The sequence below is a fragment of the Marmota flaviventris genome, chromosome 17 (genome assembly GCF_047511675.1).
Source record: "Marmota flaviventris isolate mMarFla1 chromosome 17, mMarFla1.hap1, whole genome shotgun sequence".
NCBI lineage: Eukaryota > Metazoa > Chordata > Mammalia > Rodentia > Sciuridae > Marmota > Marmota flaviventris.
This window is the reverse complement of record NC_092514.1, coordinates 34,409,417-34,429,489: the sequence shown is the minus strand read 5'-3', so window position 1 is coordinate 34,429,489 and position 20,073 is coordinate 34,409,417. Positions and strand designations below refer to the sequence as shown.

The following is a 20,073-nucleotide window of genomic DNA, read 5'->3' as shown; positions in this document are numbered from 1 at the left end:
CTCCTCAGCCACCCCCAGTCAGGGTGTTTGCCTATCTGGTATTTTCCAGAACCATTTCAATGTAAATAAGAGAGATTAGAAGGAAGCAGAGGGCAGAGGGCAGGGTAGCTGGGAGATATCGGGGCAGGCTGGAGGGGATTCTGGCCAGGGCTGGAGGGAGCCAAAGAAAGCTACCTTTAAGACCCTGACCCCTTGCCAGGGCTCCTAGCTGAGCCTGCAAAAATATCCACTGACCAGGACATGTACCCACACCCAGTTCAATGTGGCCTGGGCACTGTGCCCACCACCCACAGGCTATGTGGCCAGGACACTCTGGGACTGCTATTTGTCTACCATCTCAATGGAAAGAAGGCAGAATAGTGCCTTCAAGGACAGAAAAAGGTGACCTGGCAGAACAGAAATGACCTAGCCCACTGCTTTACCCTGCTGGTCCCACGTGTTCCACTAATCCTGGATAGATAACCCCCAAAATGGTCCCAGAGACCTTCCACCCACCACTTCTTGCCCCCTTGACACCTTCCCACCGGCTCCACATTACCATGAGGACTTAGTTTGGGTTCCACACTGAGCCCCCAAGCCATAACTCTCACATTGCAAGACTCTCTGATGCCAGAGGTGCCTGAAGCTTTGGCACAAAATGAAATAAAAATTTCCTGTTTAAAACAAAAACAAAACAAAACAAAAAAAGCCCTCTAAAGATCATTTGAAGTAAAATTAGGAACAGAAGCATTCTAGAACTCTGAGCCTGGGCAGTACCCAGCAGCTCTGCCACCACCAGAAGCCTCTAGGAAAGCTTGGTGCGCAGAAGTCAGCTTGGCAGAACTGGAAGCAGTACATTTTCCAGCCTGTCCTTTGAATCCTGAAATTCCCACTGACAGCACCCAGGAACCCTGGGGACAAGGCAGATGTGGTTCATACCATTTTCACCCAGGGGCGCAGGCTTCCACAACAGCCAGCAGGGAGGCTTTCCTAAACTCTCAGATTCAGGCAACCCTACAGGGCCAATCTCCTTCCTACAGGGCCACCCATGACCAAGCCTGCTGGGCTCCAGAAAGCTAGAAAAGGAAAGGGAACACCCAGCATTCCCTCTCTTCCTTCAGTTGACTATATTAAAGGATAGAGCTAAAAGAGAAAGTTAAGACAAAAGCAACAGGTCCTCTTTGGACAATGACAGGAGAGTATCAGGAAGCCCAAAATTAACTTCCTTGGATGGCTGGGCAGGGGAAAGAGTCCTGCTCTTTCTAAGATACCACCTGCCACAGTCTCACATAGTGATCTCACCTACTACATAAACATACTTATCTTAAGTAAAGCACACAAAATATGATACACAGAAGTCTTTCCTGTTAGCCTCAATTCTATCCTCAGAAATAGGACATGAGTGTGCATCCTTCTCCAATTTAACCTTCTCAAACTCTAGGAGAAAAAAAATATGTCCATTTTATAAGGATCACGAGTCACCTCCTCTAGGAGGCCTCCCCTTATTGCCACCATTTCCCCCAGGGCAGAACTGCTACTTCCAACTTCCTGTCCCACTGTGCACTTGCACAGATTTCTCTAATAGCATCTATGTGCCTGGTTGCAGGTCTTACTTAGTCCTGTGCTTCCTCAAGGAAAGATCACATTCTGTTCATTTAATCACCCAGTGCCCAGCACAGTGCCTGGTCCATAAGCAGACTTCATTAACTGTTTATTGAGGAAATGAGTATGTGGAGGCTCAGAAAAGTTAACTTGGGTAAAACACAAAGCAGGTCTTCTGGGCCCCAAAGCCCATGTTCTTTCCACTGAAATCTGCTTACTCCCAACCTCTCCTGAGGGTGGAGGTAGTTTAGGTGGACAAGGAGCTTTAAAGAACCTGAGTCCTTGACTACAAACCCCATGCTCCATGAGAAGAAGCAATCACATCAGAGATTTCAGAAACTTGGCTTGTCTGGGAGGAAGTCATGGTCTTCTTTAAAACCCCCTGACTCCTCCCATTCTCAAAACCAGAAAGACACTGCTTTCTGGGGAGGATGCCCATGCAGGCTGGCTCCTCTGGCTCTTTATGGAAGGGACAACCACATGGACCAGGGTTTAGGTGGACAGTCTTTTCTGATGTTTCCAGAAAAAACATCCTACACTCCCTGACAATTTGCTTGTCCCCTAGGATGGGTCCACTGAGAATAAGCATAGGACATTGTAAAGGCCCACTTTATAAACCAAAGGGGCCAGCCTCCTTCTCTCCCAGTCCCTAGTCCCCAGCCCAGACTGTAGGACTTAACTTTCCCATCCAGACTCATGGAACTAACTGGAGGAAGTACTTTTGATCTGATTGGGTTTTATGATCCTTATCTTTACCAACACCTCCCCTGACCTCACCAGACTCAGGGAACACTTGGCAATTAGCAAACATAGATGCCCCCACAGAAACTTTCTCTGAGGAATCAAGGAAAGAAGGAGCATGTCTGCACCAAGCTAGCAGTAGACTTGACCCCTTATCACTCAGTCACTCACCAAGACTAAGTGCCTACCTTGGTTCACAGAGTCAAATACTTCTGTTCATTCCTGCCACTTCTTCCCATGTCGAGGCCTCCATCTGCTCTCCAAGGATTATTTCAAAGGCCTCCCAACTAGCCCTCCCCATGGTGACCCCTGCTATGTCCTCAAGCATTATCCAGAAGCTGGCAGAGAGATTTTCTAAACTCTTTTCCTGTCACTCCCTACTGATTGGAATGGTTTTGAGGCCCCTGGGTTAAAGTTCACACTCCTCAGCAAAATTCACAGGGACCTAGGTAGCCTCTGCTTCTCTCTCCTGCTGCTTCTGTCAGCATTCACTGTCCTTCCCAAAATATGCCTTGCTCCCCAAACATGTCCTTCTTTCTCCAACTTTGAGGCCTTGGCATGGGTCTATCACAGTCTTCCACTTCCTCCTGACTCCTATCACTCAACTCCTATGCAGATGGCAGCTTTTGCTGACCATTCCCAACACTGTACGTGAAGCCTCTTGTGGGTAGGTAGATGGAAGGAGAGATGGCAGAAGAAAGAACTGCTTCTCTCAGAATTTGTCAGGCCCTGAATCTATCCTATCACTGTGGCTTACCCCTACTCCCCATGGAACCTCATCGAGTGGCTACAGGAACACATGAAGAAAGTGTGAACCAAGCATTCTGCACACTCCAGGGTGAGAGGGAAACCTGAAGGGGTGTGTCTCCCTGGGGCCTTTGGAATAGGCTACAGAGAGGAGCCGTGGAGCCCTGGCCGCCCTCTGTGTGTCAGAGAGAACAGATAGTTGGTCAGCTCCCTGGGAGCTCTCTGGAGATAGACAACATGTGGACACAGTTGATGAACTGCCTGATGGGCAGGGTGGCCACCAGAAGTTATCCCTGTGGAGCTCTCATCATCAGGGTACCCTGACCAGGAGCCTGGAAGTGAGAAGGCTCTTTTCTTTCTTTCTTTCTTTCTTTTTTTTAAATTTTTCTTTTTTTAGATTTAAATGGACACAACACTTTTATTTATTTAATTTTTATGTGGTGCTGAGGATCAAACCCAGTGCCTCACACATGCTAGGCAAGTATTCTACCACTGAGCTACAGCTCCAGCCCTGAGAAAATTCTTTTCTTGGTGCAGAACTGAAATTAGAACTGATGCCAAGAAAAGTAGCAGGAATCGGAGTGGGAGGAAGAGAAAGAGATAGAGGCTGAGGGCCATAGGAGAGCTGCCATCCCTACCCCTATTCCGTTCCAGCTCATGAAGTCTGTCGCAGAAAGCTAGAAATGCTGAGGCTCTGCTTCTGTCTGCTTGTGGCTCAAGTCCTCACCAACACCCAGGTGGGGAAAGGGCTTTTTTCAGTCCTGTGTGCCTTGTACTGCCAGATAGCTCCAGGAAGACACATGGGATGGAGTTTTCTACTGTGTCTGCTGCCAGATCTGCCAAGCTGAGGCCTAGGGAAGAAGTCCTCTGGGTAACAGCTGGGCTTGCCCCTTGGGGCGAGAGCAAGCCAGTGTTTCAGGGATACCAGCTGTAACATGGATTCCACCGGCGCCTCCAAAGCTAAACCATCCACCTCCCCAGGGATGGGACAGCAGCAGCTAGTCGGAAAGGAAGAGTGGCTAGGAAATGTGAGATGCCAGGATGATCCCTGGGCTACAGAGAGAGAACTAAATGGCATCTGGGATGTCAAACCTGGAGCCCCACAGAGGCCTTGCTGTGGTTCAGCAGGGAGCTAGAAACAACACCCAGGGGGATTTATGCTTTAAGAAGAAAATTCCATCTGTTAAAAGCAATCTTAGCCTGGGAGAAAGTAGAGACATAGCAATGCATTACAACCTTTGGTTTTAAAAATAAAGAACTCAGGGAACTAAGACTTCCAAGGGGAAGACAAGGGAAGGCCCTTGTCTTCCTCCTCGAAATCTTAGTTCCCTGAGTTCAGTCTAACTTGCCAGCTAACATGCAGCAAGTGCTCAATGTGTGCTTTCAGAATGAACGAGTCAGGCCTTCCCCTGGATTCTACACAAGCTCCTTCTCACTCACTACTCACCCTGACCACAAAGCTACCCAAACCCAACTAGCCCCAGGGTAAAGGAAGACCCTGAACCCAAGTTCAGTGTGTCCTGCCAGAGTATGACCCTGCCACTCTGGGCCCAATATACTGACAGGTTGAACAGCCATTCTGAATGTCCATTTCCTCTCCCTGGGAGAAAGCTTGGAGCTGGACTCTGCCTGCTTCCTTAGCACTTCCTCTTCTTTTTGACTTTGACACATCTGGCTGGCCACTTAGTGCTGAAAGGTCCCAGCCAGCTGTGCACTGGTCAGGCTGCAAGGCCCAGATCTGGACAGTCCTAAAACCCACAACAGGGAGGGAAGGATATGCCTATCTCTAGGCAGGATATTCCAAACTATGTCACCCCTCCCCCAGGCCCATCAAAAGACCACTGGGGTTAAAGGTTTTAGTTCCCCATCGAGACCTGCCCATTCATCTGATCTAAATCTCTGCTCTCATGCCTTCCTCTGTAGTTTTGCGTGGGCAGGATCAGAGTTAGGGATCTCAGGGATAGTCAGGATACATTATCTCTGGAGGTTTGATTTCTATTGATTTTCCAGAGTCATCCTTTTTATTCTTCTGGGAGAGTAATAAAAATTCTTCTTCTTTTTTTAATATTTATTTTTCAGTTTTCGGTGGACACAACATCTTTATTTTACTTTTTTTTATGTGGTGCTGAGGATCAAACCCAGCGCCTCGCATGCCAGGAGAGCGCACTACTGCTTGAGCCACATCCCCAGCCCCTAAAATTCTTGCAGCCTTTATAAATCACACCCAATCACTCCTCTATTTCAAATTCTTCGATGGTCCCACTTCAGTGGGATAAAATCTAACTCCAACCATGGTTTACAAGGGCCTCCATGATCTTGTCCTGCTACTCTGAGATCTCACTTGGTATTTAATGCCTTGCCTACTCAGGAGCACGAAGAGGCCCTGGAGAAGGTCATCTTCCCCAGGGCTGGTCACTAAAAGGTTCCCAGCTGACTTCCTCTGTACACACAGCTCTTCACCCCAAATGTTCAGCCCTAATTTGAAATCATTTGTCATTTTTCTGTTATCTCCAAAATCTAAATAAACATGGAATTCCTATCTTTTAGTGTCCATATTGTCCCTCCTATCTGAAAGTAGCACATGTTAGCCTACATGTCCCAATTTAGGGCTCAGAACATAAGGTGACCAAAACTGTAACCCGTCTTCATATCACGAAACTGAACACTGACATGGCAATTTTACCAACCAATAAAAACCTCTCCTGAGGGCTCCAGGGATACAGCTAAAGTTTAGGCAGAACCTGTTCTTGCCTGACACCCTTGAGAAAGGCATTATGCTGAATTCAATCAAGTCAATCCAACAGAACGCTAGAGGAAAACATCAAACCATGAGGCCTGGAGAAACTATTGAAAACTCTATCACAATGAACCTTTGAGGAGTTGTACTTAGCTGCTTGACGAAGACAAAGGTATGAATCCTGTAGTAAGCATCTGGCATGGGACACCCTCTCCTGATGTTACTTCTCCCTACAGGCCCAAGGAATGATACAATCCTCCAACTTCTATGCTGTCTAGGGTCTGACCACAGCTCTTGGGCACTCTCAGTTATCCGCCTAAGTACAACTGCATGAAATGCCCACATCCCAGATCCCTGCTCACCCCTGGTACTCAGGGAAGAACTCACATCGGCTGGCTCCCTGCGGTGTCCGTCGCCACTCCGCAACCAGCTCCGGCTCAACTCGCTGAGCTCTGGGATGGGCTGAACCTTAAGCCGCACACTGTCCCCAGACTGTCGGATCATCTCCACAATCTCATCTCTGGACTTGTTCTCCACATTGTGCCCATTAATCTCCACCAGTCGGTCTCCTGGCACCAACCCAAGAGCCAGGTCCTTGGTACCAGCACCAGGTTCAGCAAAGTGAACCACCCGGCGATAGGCCTGGCCCTCAGGGCCACGATCCAGCATGGTTGTACGCCTCAGGGAGAAACCAAAGTCTCCGGTGGGCCTTCGTTGCAGTTCCAGTTCCCTGGGGGCAGGGGGTGGTGGAGGCACCACTGGGGGGAGTCTCAGGTCAGCTGGGAACCTTTTAGTCACCAGCTCAAGGACTCGAGAACGGTGTCCTGCTCGAGGGATGCCTGGGCCAGAATGCTGCAACAGTTGTCCCTCTAGTGTCCTTATCTCCACCTGTGGTGATGGGGCTGCAGAGTGCTCTGAGGGGGTTGAGGTTTCTGAGGCGCTTTCATCCCGACTTCGCTGGGAGAAAGAGAAGCGCTTGACAATCATCTGTGAGTTCTGCTTGGCCAGTGAGCCGAACTTGGCTGCCCGCTGCAGCACAGAGCCCCTGAAGCTGCCTTCCTCACCCTTGAGGTCATCGCTGGAGCTGGCTGTGCTTAAGTGGCCCGAGTCTAGGATGATGCTGCCCCGGTTGCTGTCAGAGTCAATGTCAGTCAGGTGCAGGTCAGACCCACTGGCCACCTTGATGGGGATGGGGTTGGAGATTTCCAGGCGTGTCTTGGATTCACGCTTGGAGGAGCGGTTCAGGTTGAAGAATCCACGACGGAGACTCATCTCCTCCAGGCTCCGCAGCTCTGCTGCTGACATCCGCTCTTTCTTCTCCTTTTTCTCCTTCTTCTCCTTCCGCCCGCCATCTTTGTCCTTATCTTTTTTCATTAAGTTAAACATGGTGGGGTTTTGTTTTTTTGGGTGGCACCCCTAGAGGATTATGGGTGCTTAGCACAGGACCTTTGGACCCCCACCTTGCTGCTGTAAACAGAAACACAAAGGGAAAAAAGATTATTCCAGCAGTCTCTTCCTGCATCTCCAGTCCAGATATGACCAACTACCCCTCACTGAGTGCTAATGATGTATCAGGTACTTTGCTTTATACAATATTTTAACATGTGATATAATTATTTAGACCAAGGCTTAGGTATACCTGGAAAGACCTGACCTGCGAGCAAGAGTAAACGTCAAGCCATCTTTAATCTGATTGAAGATTCAAGCAAAAAAGGCAAAGGAAAGGGGCTCTTTGCCATCACCTCCTTCAGCCATGTCTACCAGAGCAACAGACATCACATGCTACCAGGCTCCTTCCTATGTCCCCTACAGCAGCAGACTTAGCCACTGACACCCAGAAGATCTTGGGATCCAACCTTTATGTAATGACTTTCTCTTGACTCTCATAACATTTCTGCAAGTTATGTGCGATTATCTCCACTTTACAAATGAGAAAAATGGAGCTTAGAAAGTTAAGGATATGTTAGATGCCACCCAGTTAATAAGTGGCAATGCTGAGTTTCAGGGGCCAATACATCCTTTCTATGACCTGGATGCCCAAAGTGAAGCAGGGAGGGAAGGAAGGGGAAGTTCCAGACCAAACAGAGGACAGACAGCTGCGGGGTGGGGGTGGTGTGGGGTCTGCTGGATAAACAGGATCCTGAAAAACTTACATCCTTTTCCCTAGACCAACACCTAAATATAGCTTCAGGAAGAAAGTTGTGGCCGCCTGAGAGAAAACCCCAGCTCCAGGATGTGTATACTGAAGGCATCAACCTACCCTCACTCTCACGTGCACCTCTTTGGGGGTAGAACTGAGAAAAACCTGGTGGGGGTAGAATTGAGAGAGCCTTTCTTGTTCAGCAAGGAACAAGAAGTAGAAATAGGCCATGTCATCTAAGTAGAAATTAACTGTAATTTTTTCTCTCTCCATGAAAGCTTCCCCCTCTGAGTTCCAGACAGAGGATCTATGAACTTACCCTTCCAGCAATGGCCTCTTACCGGGCCCTGGACAGGTATTTTCTCTCTGCGTAGCCATCCCCACAACCAAGCTGGGCCTCCAGGATACCCATTCCACTAAGAGGGTCTTCCCTCCAGAAACTCCTAAGGCCCCCAGTTAGCACTGGCTAATTGTTACCTCTCTGCACAACACCCTGACCCCTGTGGTTCCTAGCAGACCAACACATCTTCAGTCTAGAGCAACGCTGTCCACAAGACAATTCAAGTAATATATATAATTTTAAAATCTCCTAGTAGCCACATTAAAAAGATAAAAAATAAACAGGTAAATCCAGACATGGTGGTACATGACTATAATTCTAGCTACTTGGGAGGCTGAAGCAGGAAGATTGTGAGTTCAAGGCCAGTCTGGGTAACATAGGCCAGTTATGTATACTAAAAAAAAAGTTAAATTAACTTTAATAATATATTCTGTTTAATACAATATATCCAAAATAGTGACATCTCAACATGTAAGTTATATAAAATATTGCCAGCTTTTTAAATTCTATTTTCCATATTAAGTCTTTGAAACTCACTGTGTATTTTATACTTAAAGCATATTTCAATTCAGACGAACCACATTTCAAGTATTCAACAACTTCCTTGGGCTTGCAGCTCTTAGATTTGACAGTGCAATTCTGGAGAAATCTTTAGCTGTAGAGCATGTCCAAAGAGGTAGGAAATCTGACCAGGTCACTAGCTCCTTGTGGGCATAGCAAGAGCCTCTTCTCTCTCTCTCTGACCTCAGTTTCAACTTAGTAAAACAAAGTTCCCTCTGGACTTGTTAGTTCTAAATGCTTGGTGAACACTGGGATTTGGAAGACAGAAAATCTAAAGTCCAAAAGGCATATAGCCAGGAGCAGTATTGACCAGCTGGGTCTGGACTTGGTGGGAGCCAGGGAGTGCCTGACAACCAGCATCCTTTCTTCAGGGATTTACTTTTTTTTTTTTTTTTTTTTAATATTTTTAAAGTTGTTGATAGACCTTTATTTTATTTATTTATATACTAAGAATCAAATTTATATGCTGAGAATCAAACCCAGTGCCTCATATACGGCAGGCAAGTGCACTACTGCTGAGCCCAAACCCTAACCCCTTCAGGGCTCTACTTTTGACGGAGGAGTCTCTCTTCTGAATGTTGATAGAAATGTAGCATAGACCTATCATATACCAAGACAAGGGATCTTTGGCAGGTCTCTACCCACACCATCTTGACTGGTCTAGAAGATGGCTCCAGGGGTACCTGTGGGGGATATGAAGGAAGAAAAAAAAATCCTTGGGGACTAACAAGAGTATTTTAGCCTTAGCCCAATCACAAAGAACCTACCTGCCTATAGTACTCTATCTCAACAAGCCACTGATACTCTACAAACCTTACCTAATTCTGGCTCTTGGCTGGAGGTTAGGTAGCTGGGCACTCTCAACGGAAAACAGCCCCCAGAATTCTAGAGTCTTTGAGCCAGAAAAGTCCCTTAGAAGAAAGTTCATGTAAATTCCTGTCTCAGCAAAAACTTGCCCCTCATGTCATTGCAGCAGGCAGGAAAAACAGAGCGTCAGTCATAGCAGCAGGATAGGGAATGGTGCTGGCTGGAAATTTGAGGAGATCTGATATCTAGGCCTGAATCTGCCAAGAAATCACAGTTGGGGGGACCTTGGGCTTGTCACTTTGCTCAAGGTTGAACTAGATGATCTAGGCCTCTTCCAGCTCTAAAATTCCAACTATCCAAGTCCCTTGTGGACATAGGTTAGTTATTAACTTTCTGTCAAAGTCACCCCTGTCATCCTAACCCTCAGGGCTTCAGAGATTGAAACATGTCAGACCTTACTCACCATCCCTATCCAGCCATTGTTACCTGCACAGCTCACAAAGGCACCTCTTCCCCACTGCCATTCCCCTTTTTGCCAGGCTTGGGTATGGACTGTTTATTCCTGAGCCACACATCTGGAGCTATCTGACTGCCTGCAGGTTTCTCTTCCAAGATCAGATTTGCTGTACCCATGCTCCTCAGCCCTCATTTCACTAGAGAGCTGGGCTCCACCATCTTCTTGTAGATCTTGAATTTGTCAACATCATCTGTCCATGGGCCCAAGGCCTTCAGCAGCTCTGAAACCAACATCTACCCGATCCCCATTCCAGACTATATTTTCTATCCACCTCTTCTTCCTCTCCCACCTTCTCACTTCACGCAGGTGAAGGAAACTTAATAGTTCACTCCAGGAAGCTTTTCCTAACTTTTTTTTTTTAAGTTGTAGATGGGCACAATACCTTTATTTTATTTATTTATGCGTTGTTGAGGATGGAACCCAGTGCCTCATGCATGCTAGGCAAGCACTCTACCACTGAGCCACTACCCCAGCCCCAGCCTTTCCTAACTTTAAGTGGAGGAAAGGTAAGTATGTAAATTCAGGTATCTGCCAAAATTATCTTGACCCTTCTATTTCCAAAACAAAATACAATCTGTCAACTCAGCTGCTTTATCACTTTGAAACTGTGAGCATCTTGAAGGCAAGGACTGTTCAATTCAAACATGCATCTACCTGTCTATCCACAAAAATGGATAAGGGCTGGGGATGTGGCTCAAGTGGTAGCGCACTTGCCTGGCATGTGTGCGGCCCGGGTTCGATCCTCAGCACCACATACAAACAAAGATGTTGTCTCTGCCGAAAACTAAAATGTAAATAAAATATTTAAAAAAAAAATGGATAAATAATTTACATGTTGACGCAAAATGGAATGCTACTTAGCAACAAAAAGGAAACAACTGCTGATAAGCACAATAACAGGGACAAATCTCAAAAACATTATCTGAAGCAAGTGGGGAAGAAGCTGTTGACAATGCATATTGGTATGATTCTATTTATATAAAGCTCTAATACAGGCAAAATTAACCTATAGTTAAAAAAAAATCAAAGCAATGATTATCCTGGGGTTGGGGGAATGGGAGAATGTATGAAAAAGGGCATGAGGGAACTCCTAAAGTGATGTTCATGTCCTGAATGTGCGTAGGGACTTGAGATGACAGATCTATATATTTGTCAACTGTCATCAAATAGTGTATGTTAGATTTGTGTATTTTATTGAACATAAGTATTTACTCAAAAGAAAAAAAAAATGTAAACAAATATTGAACTCCAGTTAATGATACATAGGCTAAAAGATGTGGAGTAGGGTATACCAATGGCTGCAATTTACTTTGAGATATGTCAAAAATTTAAGACAGCTTGGTAGATCAATCAAGGGATAAAAATATGGTAAGCAAGGATGGGAAAATGCCAATTGTTGAATTTATGAGGTAGGGAGGTGTTGACTGTAAAATTCTTTTAACTTTTCTAAATGTTTGCAGATCTTTGTGATAAAATATTAGAAAAAATATGTGTCTAGGGGCTGAGATTGTAGCTCAGTGGTAGAGCACTCTCCTAGCACATGCAAGGCCCTGGGTTAGATAAATAAAGGCATTGTGTCCAACTACACCTAAAAAATAAATATGTTTTTAAATATATCTACCTCTTTTTTTATATACAGAGTTTCGAAAAAATTGTGCTATGAATGGATAATTATGAATGTAATGCATTCCACTATTGTCATGTATGTAAGAAATTTTAAAAAATGTATCTATCAAGAAGCTACTAAATACAAGGGATGTAAAGGTAAGTAAGCCTAGTGAAAGAGCTCAGAGGCTTTGGATGTCAGTTCACAAAACTGAGAACAAATCTGAGTTAATACCTATGAAGCCCTGGGCAAGTCACTTCAGGCCACTGTATGCCTGGTTTCACTATCTATAAAATAAAACGGAGATAATAGCCTCTATCACATAAGGAGCAGGAATTAAATTTTAAACACACACATATGTATGGCATATTTAAGCATGACATGTACAATGCCTAGCCCATGGTAAGCTTTCAAGAGTGGTACATTCTTCCAACCTAAATGGGATGATGAAGAGGATAAGAGAGTGTACAGTGACTATCAGCACAAATATGACTAAAATAAGTTCAGCCCCTTTTATGTGGAAAATAAAGCCCAAAGAAGTAAAGGCAACCTAGTGAGCACTCGGGCAAATTGGATCACATGTTTGAGTCCACAGCTCCCTATAGCTACTGTGGAGGATACAGACAGCCAATTCAGAGATGCAGAAATACAAATAGCCAACACATATGAACAGGTATTCAGCCTCAGTAACAACCACAGTTATATACTGCTTTTGATCTAGCAGTTCAATAAAAACTATAAAGATGGATAACATTATGGGATGGGAAGCAGGAACACTCATATGTGTTGGTAGGAGTACAAACTGGTGTGACATATACATATCTGCAGCAGAAAGGCCAGTTGGTCTAAACTATAAAAATATGGAATACTTCATGAATTTGTGTGTAATCCTTGCACAGGGGCCAGGCTAATCTTACCTATATTCTTCCAATGTTAGTGTACGTGCTACCAAAGTAAGCATTTGAATAAATTTTTAGGAGGGTAAGTTGGTGATGTCTATGGAAACATTTATGTTCATTCATAACTTTTGGACAATTCCACAACTCTATAGGTCATCTATAGATATAGTCACACAATAAACTAGGCTAATCTTTGCAGAATTGTTTATAATTACAAATCTATACATATAAATATGAATCACCATGGAAATAATTAAATTATAAAACAACTAGGCAGTTATTAAAAAGAGTGAGGTAGATTTGTATATACTGACCTAGAAAAATTCTATACTATCTTGTTAAGTGAGGAAAGCAAGATGGACAGAATGCATGCTAAAATTTTTAAAACTATATATATGTATATGAATAATAAACAGGTATATTACATACAATATTTACATAGTCATAGAAAAATATATGCTCTGGGAAGGAGATTGGGATTTTAGAGTAGTCAAAGCAGATTTGTGTTTCATCTATATGGTTTTAAGCTTTTAAAACGAGAATATTAAGTTGATAGGTGTGTGTGTGTGTGTGTGTGTGTGTGTAAATTTAAGCCTAGAGGCTCTGAGTAGTGGGAATATGTGTGATTTTTCTTCTTTCTGTATGCTCTTTATTTCTTACAAAAAAGATGTTGAATATTTACATTAAATATTTTTAAATAATATATTTAGTTATAAATAGGTAAATATCACACACACACACACACACACAAAACAAGCTTTTAAAAATTAGTCTGGGGCCAAGTGTGATGCACACTAATAGTCTCAGTGGCTCAGGAGGCTGAGGCAGGAGGATGGCAAGTTCAAGGCCAGCCTCAGCAACTTAGTAAGATCCTAAGCAACTTAATAAGAACTTGTCTTAAAATAATAATGATGATGATGATGGTAATAATAATAATAATAATAATAATAATAATAATAATGACTGGGGATGTATCTCAATGGTAAAGAGCCCCTAGATTCAATCCCCAGTATCCACCCTCATCCCCCTCCACCCCAGAAAAAAATGTATCTGGTTGTCCCTGGGGAGTAGGTGGCAACGGGAAAAGTCACACTTAAGTTTTCCACTGAATACATTTCCTAATGATTCAACTACACACCCCCCATGTTACTTTCCTAACTTTAAAGATTTAAAAAACAAAACAAAAAGTGTAGTTCTGATAGAGTGGCAAGCAATCCATTCGCATTAAAGTTGTAAACAGGGTTTGCAAGGATCAATTTAAAGTTGCCTTCCTGTCTTAAAAGTTGAATTCAGTGACTTTGGGGACCTGGTTAAAAGAGACTTTACTGGTATCTTATGGCTTTAAGTAGGGACAGATTTAAATGGGTCACCCTGCAGCTGGCAAAGCAGAAACCCCAGGAAATGGAAACTATAACATTAGCTTCCCAGGACAGGGACAGACAGGGGCACCCAGACTTGGCTGCTGTGGGTGAATACTTAGGTCAGTTCCCCACCTCCCACCGGCTGACCACACTCATAAATACATACAAAGGAAATACTTTCCCAGGAGAGCCGACCTCTCTCCCTTGGCCTCTGACCTCCTAGAGCGGCGGCTCCCTACAGCCCGAGGCCCCTAACTTGTCCCAAGCCCGCACCGGAGATCGCAGCCCCGGCTCAGAGGTGTCGCGCAACACCTGGCCCGGCCCGCCGCGCGGCCCCAGCGAGAGCGGCCAGTCGCCGCCGCCGCGCTGATCCCGCCGGTTCTGCTGAGCTCCGCAGCGCCGCGTGACTCACCTCCAGGTCACACGGAGCTTATCTGGCTCCAGGTGTGCACCCGGCTCCGAATGCACGCTTCTCGCATGACATCAGCTGGCCCGCCCGCCGCAGCGCCGGGAGCCCGGGAGTCCGGCAGCCCTTAGCATTTTCCCTCGGCCTGGCCGGCGCAGCCACAGCCGCAGCCCCGTGGCGCCTTTTGCCGCGATAGGGTCTCACTTGGGACGCAGCAACGTGCCAGCCCCGACAGAACCTGTGCGGGGAGAGAAAGTACTAACCCGGGTCCAAAACGGGGCCTGCCCGCAGACCAGTTCCGCTATGCTCCCCTTGCCACACGCCCCCTTCTGTGTGACCTTGAGCAAGTGGCATCTCCTCTCTAGACTCCGCTATTCCAACCATACAATCTCCAAGCCTTTGCTGCATAGGTATTGCACTCTACTACAAACTGCAGGTTCTCATCCTGCTCTGCCTTCCATGTGCTGTGTGACCTTGAACCCATCATCCAACATTTTTGAATACCAGAGAAAAATAAAAATAATCCCTTGCAAGTGATGATGAAGTATCTGGCAGAGAAAATGGGACTTGGCCCTATTAAAATCATCAGACTTGAACTGCTGCCTGACTCTCAAGTTTGAAATGTCAAGGAAATGTGAATAATTTACAAACCACACAATTCCTACCTCCTCAAAGGGCAGGGAAATTAAAGGTGAATGGGAGAAGTGAAAACTAACCAGGTCTAAGTCCCACTCCACCAACTAAGTCCTACCTGGGCACCACCCTACCCTCAAATTCAGACTACCTCAAAAAATGATAATGGTACCTCAGTAAAGCTGGGGTAGGGGGAATCAAAGTGGGGTACTACATAGAGATCTTAGAGCACGCAGGGCCTGGCCCAAAGCAGACCTGAAAAACCCCTATCCTGAGTCCTATGGGAATCTGTCAATCATAGCCCACAGTGAGTCCCTTCAAATCTTTAAACCTGGACCCAACCCCTTGGTTTCACCCCCACAACTAGGGTAGGTCTGAGACAAGTCTGCAGCCCAGGGCCACCAACAGGACCCAGCTCACATGAATGCTTTGATTTCTGTCCGTGGCATTCACTCAAGGCTAGGGTGACTGACTGGGAGCAGACCTCTCTGGTTTGAAGGAGGAAGAACACCCCACGGCTGCATTGGAGACATGTGACACACCAAGTCAGGATCAAGGCTTCCAGAATCCCAACAACTCCCTGTTCCACCCCAGCAGGGTGGATTCTCCCTTTCACCTAAGCCCAAGTTCTGCCCTTCCCAGTCCATCTTCAGGTACCTGCCTCTGAGGGACCCCAGAGTTTTCAAGCCAACTTCTAAAGACATGCCCACCTCAATGAGCAGCCTCAAGCAAGGCCAGTGAAAGGGGTTCTGGGAAACAGCTTAGTTGCCCAGACTACCCATGAATGCACGGAAAGCAGGTAGGAGTCAGGAAGGTCATAATACATGTAATGATTTCTAACAAGAGTCTGGAGCAGGGGAGGAAACCCTCAGGCATACACCCTGGCACCTGAGCCAGGTCTGGAGAGAGTAAACAAACTAGACACTCAGAACTGCTGGGCACCTGGTCATCAACTGTCCAAAGTTCAAAGATCCTAAAGGAAGTGACCTCTAGCCTATGACCCTCCCACTCCCACCATTTATTTACCCCTAGCCACAATCCTTCTCATTCCCTTAATCCCCTTAACATAACAGCTTACCCCAAAGCCATTGTCTCCCTGGAATTGAGTCCCCACTTAAATATCCTCAATCCCAAATGGACAAGCATACCTCCACCCAAGGCTATATATAACCAGCCAAGTCATGTCCAGCAACCAGGAGGATGTTTCCTGGAAAGCCTCATCACAAAAGGACAGAAGGGAAGCTGAGAGGTGGCAGGCCTTTGACAAAGAGCCAGCAAGGCTTGTCAGGAAGCCAGAGACCTCAGGAGAGTAACTTTCAGAATCCCCAAATAGAAAGTAGCCCCTGAACCAGAAAGGGTGGAGAATGTTAGGCCATGCCTGTTGTTATGGCAACAGGACACCAACCTGCTCAAGAAAGGGCTCCACATCCTGTAAGCACAAGGAAAGCCAGCCTGATTCAATATCCTCTAGATTCAGTATCCTGCTAAGGTGATCTTGTTCTTATTCGCCTGGATGACCTTACCTTACCTTTCAATACAGTCATAATACATACATATATGCTTGCCACAGTTCCCTCTCCCATAAGGGCATTTACATGATCTCCTTTGCCACAGACATGCCAGGGACACCATGAGAAAACATGCAAAGGAGCCCAAGTCATTGGCAAGGTGAAGAGGGAAGAATCCCAATTCTCATTTTGGGGAACCATCTGAGGACTGGAAGGCCCTAGTCAAGAGAGTCCCTCCAGGAAGCAGCCTTCAGCCCTCTCCACATACACACCAACTATGAGGCCTCCACCAAATACATTCTTGCAGTTGCCAAGTGATCAGGCAAAATGAGTACCACTTAAAAAACAGACTATCTTCCTCCCCATCTCTGGCTCATTCTGGCAGCACTTTTACCAACTAATCAGCAGGATACATGTGCCTTGCAACCAAGTGACACCCCACCTCCACCCCCACAACAAAGCCCCAATGTGTGGTGTGTCCCTGCAGGCCTTATCTCAGCCAGGAGCATGACCCACTCCTCACTAGGCTTGCTACCAAGTTGCCTGTGCCCCCTATCAAGAGGCGGGGGGAGCAGCTGACTCTACCACCTCCCCTTCCATTGGCGAGAAACAACTGGCATGACAGGTTAGCAGGGCGGGGCGTCGGGGCGGTCTCTCCCGGAGGCCTGGGGCAGGCTGTCCGACCTTCCCACACACACCCCACCCCTTGCAGGGAAAGGTGAGGTGAGCAGCCAGTCACAGGGGACCGCCTGCACCATCTAATCCCCCAAGCCTACCATCCTCCCCCCCATCTTCTGTCCCAAGAAGAGGGGGCCGGGAAGCGGGGTCTCCATTGTTTTGCCAGCTGTCTAGCAGCTGCTCCTTTGAGAAGAGCCCGCTGTCGGCCTGGCAGTGAAAGGGTGAAGGCCGCTGGGAGGGATAAAGGGCTCGGTGGAGGTGCTCCCCTTCCCCGCTGTCTTCCTCAGCGCCTCCCTCGATTGATTGCTCCATCTGGGGGGCCTGGGCCTGTCCCCGAGAAGCCCCCCAGCCCCGAGGCTGCAGCCCCCATCCCGCAGCTCTGGGCCACCTGGACTCCTCCAAAGCCCCAAATCCCCCCAAACGTAAGGCCACTCTGTCCTGCCTCCAGCGCCCCCCAGACTGGCCAAAAGGGGCCGGTGCTTTCCCTCCCCGCCTCTCCGGGTCGGCCCCCACCCCCGGCTGTCGAGCCCCGCAGCGCCGCCAGGGACAGGGGACAGGAGCCGGGAGTCCGGGCCCGCCGCTTCCAGGGGACTGGAGAGGAGGAGGCGGCGGGGCCCGCCGCACGGCCAGTCGGTCGGCCAGAGCCCGCCCCACCTCCCCACTGGGCCCAGCTCGCCACCGAGCCGCCGCCCCCCGCAGCCCCACACTCACCGGCCGCCGGAGCCCGCCCGGCAGGCAGCAGGAGCGGAGACCAGGCATCCACGGCCCCGGCCCGGTCGGGGCTGGAGCGCAGCGCGGCGCAGCGCAGCGCCGCCCCCCGCGACCGCGCGAGCAGAACCGAAAGGGAGCTCCCTGCTGGCGACTCCGAGGATAAACACCCGGCCTGCCCGTCAGCGCTCAGGCGCGCCGCCAGATGCTGGCCATGCGGGCACCCGGGGCTGCCCAGGGAGACTATCCGCAGTGGGCTCTGAGGTCCTTGTCGCCGTATCCGAGAGACTCTGCCTGTAGATCCTGTCACTACTGGCCAAGGGAAGCTGCTGGACACGTCCGAAATATGGAGTGGCCTTGCCCAGAGCAAACACCAGGGTCCTACAGAAAGTATAGAAGTTCTGTCCAAGGCAGGCTCTGGACTTCCCTGTGTTCAGGCTAGTGCTTTCCAGAAGCAACGAGTCTTTCTGGCCACTTCTTCCCAGAGTGGCTCTGCAGAGGCATACACAGGTACCCGCTGGGTGGTCCCAAATGACTCAGTCTAGATCAGGTACTGTCTTCCAATTCCAAGGTGGCACTGCAGGAATTCACAGGGCAAGGTGGGAACAGGATCGCAATGGCTTGGTCTGAAATACCCCTGTGGCTTTAACAAGGTCCTGGATTCCATCCAAGCACGGAGGAGAAAAGAAAAAAAAGTCAAAATCTTCAACACCTACAATTCCAAATGCTGGTGAGGTTGCAGAGCAGCAGGATTTCTCATTCATTGCTAGTGGGCAAGCAAAATAGTACAGTTACTTTGAAATAGAGTTCCTCACAAAACCTAAGATCTTAATACTATACAATCCAGCAATATCACTCCTTGGTACTTACCCAAATTAATTGAAAAATTTATGTCCACACAAAAACCTGTGCATGATGTTTATAACAACTTTATTCATGATTGCCAAAACTTGGAAGCAACAAAGCTTTCTCTCTTTTTTAATATTTTTATGTGGACATAATACTTTTATTTTATTTTTATGTGGTGCTGAAGATTGAATCCAATACCTCACACATGCTAGGCGAGCACTCTTCCTCTGAGCCACAACCCTAGCCCAACAAAGTTGATCTTCATTAGGTGAATAGATAAATAAGCTCTGGTATATCCAGATAACAGAATATTACTCAGCACTAAAAAGAAATGAGCTACCAAGCCATGAAAAGACACAGAAGAAACTTTAAAATTACTGGGTAAAAGAAACCTGTTTGAAAAGACTATAAACTACGTGATTTCAATTATATGGCCTTCTGGAAAAGACAAAATTGATGATATTACTATGGAAATAGTAAAAAGATCAATGATACCAGGGTTTAGAGTTGAGGAAGGGATGATTACAGGCAGAGCACAGATTTTTTTTGGATAGTGAAACTGTTATGTATGATACTACAACAGTGAATACATGTCATTATATATTTGCCAAAACCCATAATGTACACTAAGAGTGAACCCTCATATATACTCTGGACTTTGGGTGATTATGATGTATCAGTGTAGACATTGATTGTAATAAATGTTCCATGAGTTGCTGGTATAGGATGATAACAGTGGGAGAGGTTGGGGGCAAGGAGTGCAGAGGAACCCTGTGCTTGCCACTCAATTTTGCTGTGAACCTAATATTGCTTTTAAAATAAAGTTTAGGGCTGGGGTTGTGGCTCAGTAGTAGAGTGCTGGCCTTGCACATGGGAGACCCTGGGTTCTATCCTCAGCACCATATTAAAAAATAAATAAGGGAAATAAAGGTATTGTGTCCAACTACAACTAAAAAAATAAATAAATAAAGTTTATTAATTTTTTAAATTAAATTAATTAGTACAGGGGCTGGGGTTGTGGCTCAGTGGCAGAGGGCTCGCCTCGCATGTGTGAGGCCCTGGTGAGGCCCTGCTGTAATCCTCAGCACCACATAAAAATAAATAAATAAAATAAAAGTATAAAAATTTTATACATTCTTACATTCACTAAAAAAATTAGTTAATACATAAACGAACAGTATCTGGCAGATAGCAGTCTATGGCTATTGGCTTTATTATCTTTGCCAACTCACAGCTGTAAAAATGAAGCACAGA

The 20,073-nt window shown here is 46.6% G+C and overlaps 1 protein-coding gene and 1 non-coding gene across 8 annotated transcripts in view; both read right to left on the bottom strand.

Annotated features, from left to right (window-relative positions):
• The window catches only part of Myo18a (myosin XVIIIA), a 98,351-nt gene extending 80,301 nt beyond the window's left edge, over positions 1 to 18,050 (bottom strand). For 6 of the 7 annotated variants that reach the window (XM_071603677.1, XM_071603679.1, XM_071603680.1 and 3 more), the window contains exons 1-2: positions 17,974 to 18,050; positions 6,194 to 7,273 (exon numbers count right to left, since the gene is read on the bottom strand). In XM_071603677.1, coding sequence (XP_071459778.1) covers positions 6,194 to 7,192 — 999 coding nt within the window. In that variant the 5' untranslated portion in view covers positions 7,193 to 7,273; positions 17,974 to 18,050. Of the gene's footprint in view, positions 1 to 6,193; positions 7,274 to 14,449; positions 14,491 to 17,973 lie in introns of those variants that run through there. The other variant, XM_071603678.1, reaches the window with a different exon arrangement.
• LOC114083316 (U6 spliceosomal RNA) lies at positions 12,632 to 12,738 on the bottom strand. Its single transcript, XR_003581118.2, has one exon. It is a non-coding gene; the product is annotated as a U6 spliceosomal RNA (small nuclear RNA).
• Positions 18,051 to 20,073: the final 2,023 nt, after the last annotated feature.